General features: G+C 36.7%; 1 protein-coding gene across 2 annotated transcripts; it reads left to right on the forward strand.

Annotated features, from left to right (window-relative positions):
• The first annotated feature begins 508 nt into the window (after positions 1-508).
• Positions 509-8,864, forward strand: LOC117316862 (BTB/POZ domain-containing protein 6-like). Of its 2 annotated transcripts, none has more exons than XM_033871646.1 (4): positions 509-603; positions 2,128-2,232; positions 4,475-4,842; positions 7,562-8,864. In XM_033871646.1, the coding sequence occupies exons 3-4, from the start codon at positions 4,565-4,567 to the stop codon at positions 8,745-8,747; spliced, it is 1,464 nt and encodes a 487-aa protein (XP_033727537.1). In that variant the 5' UTR covers positions 509-603; positions 2,128-2,232; positions 4,475-4,564; the 3' UTR covers positions 8,748-8,864. The 2 variants fall into 2 exon arrangements, with proteins under 2 accessions (XP_033727537.1, XP_033727536.1); XM_033871645.1 differs by having other exon boundaries at positions 536-603; positions 2,123-2,232.

The raw sequence follows: 8,864 nt of genomic DNA on the forward strand, positions 1-8,864 counted from the left end.
AAAAAAAACAATATTTTACTTTTATCAGTATTTACTGTCAGTTTCCATGCATTTGCATAAAAAAATAACCTATTCAACATGTTTTGCAGCTCATTAGCTGATTCAGCAAGAATCACCCAATCATCAGCATACATTACACTTGTATCTGGTACAAGCATTTTATTCATTTTACCTCTGGTGTTAATTATCAGATACAGGTGATTATGGGCTAGCCTAATATGTACTGTATACCATAGGCACTTGTATCTGGTAATTATATACACCAGAGTTAAATTTTCCATGTACAATGTATCAACCGAAGATGACACCACTTGAGAGAAAAACAATCTGTTAAAAATATGCATGAATACCTTCATCAAAATTAAGAATGATATAGCTGACAACTGTTATATAATGTTTCAGTTTAATTTTTAGAAATAAATGTGGGAATTCATATTTGGTATCCGGAAAATCGTAGCACGGAGAACGCATCGAAATGTATCCACTACAGTTACGTTTCCGGTGTATTTTAAGTTTTTGTTGTTCTTTTAATGTGCAGACGAATTTGACACTGATAACTTACCATGACGTATTGTAAGGAACAGCGATCATGATGTGAGTAAGGTATGTATTTACTAGATTCCATGCGGTAGATGGAATTTTCTTTGTGAATAAATGCGACGGGTTTCAAATACATTTTTAAATGAATTCCTATAATTTATTCGAATAAAAATGCCAGTCTGCACTGTTCAACAGTCTCAGAGTCTGTTGTGTAATTATAAACAATAAGACACTATGGATATATCATATATATACATTGCAGTGAAGGGCACAATTCCCTTAAACATTATTTACAAGCGAAATGTAGATGTCATCTTTAATATATCGTAATACATGCCAAGGAAAACACCTGCTGCGTGATAATGATGTCATCCCCTTTTCACAGATGTTTCAGACTTGCAATCCCATAATGACGTCACGTACATATGCAATGTATATATTTATCTCTATATGCTTGTTATGATTCGATGTTGTCATATTTAAGTTTAGTAATGATGTCATCCCCTTTTCACAGCTGTTTCAGACTTGCAATCTCATAATGACGTCACGTACATATGCAATGTATATATTTATCTCTATATGCTTGTTATGATTCGATGTTGTCATATTTAAGTTTAGTAACAATTCACTGGATTTATTTGAAGTTGTTTAGAGTTAAATCTGATTTAAATTGTCTTGACCATGCAACTGCGGAACATACATTTACCAATTGATATTATAACCGATCAAGGGGTCACACTGCTATCACACTGGTAGGGAAATGCACCAACAGTATTATAACACACGACTGTTGTTCAACAGCTCTGAGATGATAGTCAATGGTGACAAACGAAGAGGGAAGTGAAGGTTAAGTCAAAGGTGTATGTAGCCAGAGTTTCCTCTGGCCACACCTGATATGATATATTTGTCAGGTTATCTGGTGTCAGAGCCAGAGGAAACTCGGGCTAAGGTACATGTGTATGTATCTGTTGTGGTTAATTGTGCATTTCTATCAGATGTTTCGACCACAGGTACTTGGGGTCAGGAACTAAAGTTATAATGGAATTGTCCAATTTTAATTTGTAACTTCATTTCTTGTCTATTGATGTTACAAATTAAAATTGGACAATTCCTTTATAACTTTAGTTCCTGACCCCAAGTACCTGTGGTTTCGACAACAGAATTGTACACAGATACTTTTATATTTGAATTTAAAGCATGGTATTTAGAACAGACAGAACACCAACTATAAATGTAGGTTTTTCACATGTAGCTATAATAATATAGCTACATGTGTAGCTTGTGATTTGGCGAACAACAGTCCAGTGTCATGTACATAGTTATATATATTTATAGTTATAAGCAAAATGATTTGACATTGAGCACTGTTTACAATGTGTCTTTCAATAAATACAAAAATATAAATGTATAGTATATTATGCACTTATGCAGTATGCTTGGAGTACAGCTTTTAGAGAACTGGCTTTAATTTTCACATTTATGCATAATCTTGGTAGTAAAATTTGTATCGAATGAAGACTACTTATTTTTCTCTCTCTTTTTTATATACCTTACAACTTATTGAATTCATGTCTTTTTCAAGTTTAGATTTACAGATCACCATGAACACATAAATCGCCGTGGTACCTCCAGAGCTTAACTGAATTTGAACGTCCCAGGATCAAAATTAAGGCAATTAAGAGATTATTAAAGGTAATAGTACAGGTTGTCAAATATTCTACAGATGTTTGTGTAATCGCAGATGGGTTTGCATAATCCATTTTAGTAGCTCGAGTTTTCTATGGCCCTGTCACCATGTCTGGTGTAGACATGGTGAGAGAGCCAGAGAAAACTTGGGCTACCATTTTAGGTGTGGCTTGAGCTTGCATGGTAACTTTATACAAAAAAAAACTGAAATGGCTGTAATATGTTGTAATTATTTATAAGCATGCTTGGCAAAATGGTCCGAAATTTATTGTTTATTATTTAAATGCTTATGAACACCTCACCTCAGAGAATGGACTGTAGCTTATGCAACAGCACAGTTTATGTCTTGAATCCATTTGGATGGCTATTCATAGTCCAGAATGGCTTAATGGATCTTGATAAAATCAAGTTTGGAAGATTATTGGCTTAAGTTTGACCACAAACTCGACCTTGTATAAATACAAGTTTTTCAGTTTAACTGGAAATGGAGAGAGTGAAGCATTTGACAGGTTTTATGATGATTTAAGCAGCATCTAGTCTACAGATGAGGTGTTTGACAGTCCAACAAATGTCGGAAATATCAACCGGACCAATTTGAACCTGAACATAATTTTATAATCTGTGACCATGCAGGATGACTTAAGTGAAGTGGATGAACAAGAGCCAGATGATATAAAATTTTACATACAGTACATAGTATAGTTTGTTATTGTGAGATATGCAGGCCCTCTGGGCCTTTTGTTTATGTGACTAAACTATAAGACAGTGACCACCAAGGATGATCTTTGATCACCAAAGAGTGATCTCAATTGTTGGATCATCTTAAATACTGATGTTTTTTCCAGTTATAAGTCTTAATGCATCTTGATCTTAAGGCTTGAAAGTTTTGACAAAAGAAGAGGAAGTGATATTCAACTTCTATGTTACCAGAGTGGCAAACTTTACACAAACGTTCATTTCTTGCAGTATTTTGATATCGACCAGTTTCAATGTACAGATTATGTGCTGAGAGACGTATTCTACTATAAAACAATTATATTGCGTTTTGTTATATATTTACTTAGATAATGTTTTAGTGATATATCATCTACTACAAGTCTATACAAATTACATTTTGAGGAATTCTCCAATAATGCAAACATATCTTGTCGTGCAGTGTCAAAAATTCTTTGCTTAATATATGGCAAGTCTACAGAAATATTAAATTGTTTTGATTTGTTCACATATCACCAAGATCGAATGGAAAAAATACTTTTACAAATATTAACCAATTAAATATACTAGATTTCTATTTCGCTTTGGCATAATTTTATAATCTGTGACCATGCAGGATGACTTAAGTGAAGTGGATGAACAAGAGCCAGATGATATAAAATTTTACATACAGTACATAGTATAGTTTGTTATTGTGAGATATGCAGGCCCTCTGGGCCTTTTGTTTATGTGACTAAACTATAAGACAGTGACCACCAAGGATGATCTTTGATCACCAAAGAGTGATCTCAATTGTTGATCATTTTTAGATCATCTGACCCAAAGGGTCAGGATGACCTATAGTCATCATGCTTCGTCCGTCGTCGTGCGCTGTGCGTAAACTTTTCACGTTTCAAAGTTCTTCTGTAGTTCCAAAGTGTTTTTATTTTCTGGATCTGTCTGAAATCCAAGATGGCCGCCATGGCAGCAATCTTCAAAAACACATTTTAAACTTCTTCTATAGTTCCAATGGTGCCATTGAGCTGGAAATAGGTGAGGATGTTAAGAAAAGGGAGCAAACAAAGTGTGATTATTTTTCGGTCTTGTAAAAATTTTGACAAGGCGGCTATTTTGTAACATAATTTCGCAATCATTGTTGTCCTGAACAACACCTATTTCAAACTTCTTCTCAAGTTCCACCAGTGGGATTCAGTTCTAATTAAATAACTTGCCTGAAATGATCCTGAGATGATCCTTATAAATTTGCAAGTGTGGTTTATTTTCTGGTTGGTCCAAAATCCACAATGGCCAACAGTGCAGCTATACTTGCTACTGAGTATGTATATTACAATAGTACAAGAGACTTTAGAGTCAAATGACCATGAAGACTTTTGGGCCTCTTTTTACATAACAGAGTAAGGTCACTTAATAATATAATGCAGTCGAAACATTTTCTGACAATATACATGTACATGTACATTGATAGACAGAGAAAGCCTAATGAGCATTTCTTCATCATAATGTTTTAACACTGACAAACTCTTATCTTTTGCAGCAATATCGATACAATGAAGTTTCCGTTCATGTGTGGAGGTGTTACAGGGGAAGCTTCCTGAAAACCTACAAAAGCACTACACCAAATGCCATGGCAGGCCTAGAAACAGGAACTGGAACTCCGATGAGTGACATCTTCAAGGATTCAGTGACAAAGTCTTTGTCTGCATTATGTTTGGATGCCAGTTTGTCCGATGTCAAGTTTGTTTTTCCTGAAGAACCAGGCAAAGTTGGAATTCCAGCCCACCGACTGATCCTGGCAATGCGCAGTGCAGTTTTCAGGACAATGTTTTATGGCAGTTTGCCAGAGAAGGGACCAGAAGTGAAAATTGTTGACATAGCAAGTGACATATTCTCATCTGTTTTAAGGTATTTTATTTATTATCACAAACACATTTTTGATGGTATTAAGGTAGAAAGACCAGGCTCCAGGATCATGAAGCAATCTTAGGTCAAAGACTAAATTTCATTTTAAAATTAATTTTTAAACTTTTATTTCATTTATCGGTCAGGCATAAGAATACCTCAAACAAGTTTATGTTTCATGGATCCAAGGTCATAGTGATCTTTGTTATCACTCTATCATCTCAATTTCTCCATGGATATAGATTAGACTTCGCATACTGGTCAAGTACAAAGTATGAGAATACCTTGAAAAAGTTCATGTTTCATGGTAGAGGTCAAGGTATTTCTAGTAAATCATTTTCATTACTAGAAGAAAATTGCAACTGTGATGTGTAATAAGAAACTGTGAAATGCATAACAAGTTATAGTGATACAATGTAGGAATCAATTTCAGTTTCAGAATTTTTTAATTGGAAACTCGAAATCAATTGATCCTTGATTAGGCAAACAAAAAATAGCTTTGTTTCCACTAACGTGTCCCCCAAAAAGATAGGGTAGGTAGGTCGGAAATACTTCTATTTTTATTTCACCTTTTTATACGCCCGACGAAAGACGGGACGTATAATGTTATCATGTTGGCGGGCAGGCGGGTGGGTGGGTGGGTGGGTGGGCACATATGGTGTCCGGACCATAACTCCAATACTACTCGACCCAGGCTCTCCATACTTGACACAAATATACATCTTGATGAGCCGGAGTGTCGCATACCAAAATCATGCCCCTTACCCCCTTATTTGTGGAGTTATTCCCCTTTGATGATTTTACTTCGGGCACATATGGTGTCTGGACCATCTCTCCAGTACTACTCGACCCAGTCTCTCCATACTTGACACAAATATACATCTTGATGAGCCGGAGTGTCGCATACCAAAATCATGCCACTTACCCCCGTATTTGTGGAGTTATTCCCCTTTGATGATTTTACTTGTCCAGACCATAACTCCAATACTACTCGACCCAGGCTCTCCATACTTGACAAAAATATACATCTTGATGAGCCGGAGTATCGCATACCAAAATCATGCCCCTTACCCCCGTATTTGTGGAGTTATTCCCCTTTGATTGATTTTACTTGTCCGGACCATAACTCCAATACTACTCAACCCAGGCTCTCCATACTTGACACAAATATACATCTTGATGAGCCGGAGTGTCGCATACCAAAATCATGCCCCTTACCCCCGTATTTGTGGAGTTATTCCCCTTTGTTGATTTTACTTGTCCGGACCATAACTCCAATACTACTCGACCCAGGCTCTCCATACTTGACACAAATATACATCTTGATGAGCCGGAGTGTCGCATACCAAAATCATGCCCCTTACCCCCGTATTTGCAGATTTAATTTCCCTTTGATGATTTTGTAATTGCTCACCATTCACTTAATAATGGTATTAGGAGGCTGATTCTTTGCAAAGAGGTTCTTTCAATGTATATATTCTGTATATAAACATGTTAACTAATTTTTGTGTTGTTGTGTCTAAACCAAGGTTTCCAATATTCGCAACATATATACATCTCATCATTTAAAGTTGCCCTTCGGTTTCGACTACACACCATTATGTGTATCAATATCTCCTTCCAACTTTCCAACAATGATACTTCATTTTAAAGCATTACAACCTGTGAAACTACCCCCTTCCAAGTGTCAAATATTGCGGCGGGCGTAATTGTTGTGGCCCTCCAACGGGCCCTTGTTTTTTGTATAGATCTCAACTTTGATTACCAGGTAATTAAACACTGGTATATGATGTTGTATGTGTATAATGTAACATGTAAATGACAATTAATATGTACATTTTATATTTACATTAAGACCGCTTCCTGCCATGATTGTTTTACATGACCTAAGTAACTTGAGACGCTTGAATTGCATTTGGGTCATTTTGTACAAGTAAAGTGTCTAGATGATACATGTACCTTTAAAGGCTTTGTCTAAATCTCTCCAATAGGATCTGTATTTCCAGAAAGAATTCACTTTTTTGTGTTTTAGTCAATAAAAAACTACAGGGTCAGGGGTTGATAATAGGGAGGGTCAGGTTACCGGAAACAAAGCTATTTTTTTCTTGGCCTTATAATTTGTTTTCCAAATTTAGGACAGATATGCCCTTTTGAAGAAAATTTTTGTGCATCTGAAATTTCAACCCAGATTTAACCTAGATTTGTATGGCAGGTGTCGCTGTGACCTAAATTTGTATGGTGGATGTCACCATAACCTAGATTTGTATGGCAGGTGTTGCCGTGACCTATATTTACATGGCAGGTGTCGCCTTGACCTAGATTTGTATGGCGGGTGTCGTCAATGACCTGGAATTGTATGGCGGGTGTCGACATGACCTAGATTTGAATGGCAGGTGTCGCCGTGACATAGATTTGTATATATTGCGGTTGTCGCCGTGACCTAGATTTGTATGGCAGGTGTCGCAGTGACCTAGATTTGTATGGCAGGTGTCGCCGTGACCTAGATTTGTATGGCGGGTGTCGTCAATGAAGCCGGAGATGCTTGCTCTCCTGGAGCTCCTGGTCTTATTCTCCTGTTCTTTTAAGTGGTCTCCATGTAAAATTATATCTTTGTTAATATTTTGCCTTTTTTTATATTGATTCTGTGTAATAGTTACAGGTTTGTTAATATGTCAATATACTTTGTCATGGTGGTGATGCCTTGTTATTTTTATCATTACAGATACGTGTATTCAGATGAAGTTTCCATTGATGATGAGACTGTTATCCCACTTCTCCATGCATCCCAGAAGTACGAGCTGTTGACCTTGCTTCATGAATGTGAGAGCTATTTAGAAGGTGCGTTGAATGTGAAAAATGTCTGCACAATTCTCAACCATGCAGCTTTATTTGGAATGGAAGATCTCATCAAAGATGCATTGAGCTTCATTGAAATCAATGCAGCAGAGGTATTCAAAGAAGAGTCCTTCACCTTTCTCACTCAAAGTAACTTTGCTATGGTATTGAAAAGTGAAAGAATAGGAACTGCAGAAATCAACATTTTCAATGCAGCACTTAGATGGGCTGATGAACAATGCTACAAGACTGACAAGACTATTAATGGAGAAAATCGTAGACAAGCTTTAGGGAACATGTTGTTTCAGATCAGGTTTAATCTTCTGTCTTTAGAAGATTTTTCCAATGTAGTTGTCCCGACAGAAGTTCTGACAGATGATGTTCTTCTGAAATTCTACAAACTTTTCACTCAAAAGAACTTTGATCCTGACACAATTGCAAATTTCATCAAAACCCCAAGACTAGAGTACCCTCCCTTAGAAGTAAATCTTCAGGCCCTGACACAAATTCCTACCTGCACATTCGTTCAGTCTAGTGGGGTCAAATTAGGCATGGTTGGTGAGCGAGGGGTACAGAGTTTGGAAACTGTTTCAGTCTACACGACTCAGCCAATGAAAATAAGGCAATTAGATTTTGTTCCTACACCAACTGGCACACCAGATCATCCTAAAATAGGTCACAACCCCCAGGGAGAATTCCGGATAGAACAAGCCGTAGTATACATTGACGATGTATCAAGCGATGTTGTAAAACCAATATACAAAGGTAAAATTCCTCTTGGTCTCAAAACTTCAATGAAATTTGACCTCATCCTTCAAATTGGTGATTGGACAAAATTGGCAATCGGGGTGAGTAAAATGTGTAGTGTATGTGGAATTATGGTCGCCCCAGAATACAGTAAGATCCCAGAACAGTACACAAGGAATAGACACGGTAACTCTATCAAATCTCCTAACACTAAATCTGTAGCTGCATTTGGGGGCAGCTTCCAGATAGCCACATCTGGACAAAATATTATCAAGTCCATAAGGTTTGAGAAAGAATATCCCATGAATCTAACTATTTCTCAATAGTTACCTTGGTAAGAGCAGAATACAGGCATAGCATCAGAAAGTTCAACTTTGTTGGGAATATTTGTATGTATATTGTTGGGCATTGACTAAATTACCTTCATCACATAAAAGTTAAAA

The sequence above is a fragment of the Pecten maximus genome, chromosome 18, assembly GCF_902652985.1.
Source record: "Pecten maximus chromosome 18, xPecMax1.1, whole genome shotgun sequence".
Taxonomy (NCBI): domain Eukaryota; kingdom Metazoa; phylum Mollusca; class Bivalvia; order Pectinida; family Pectinidae; genus Pecten; species Pecten maximus.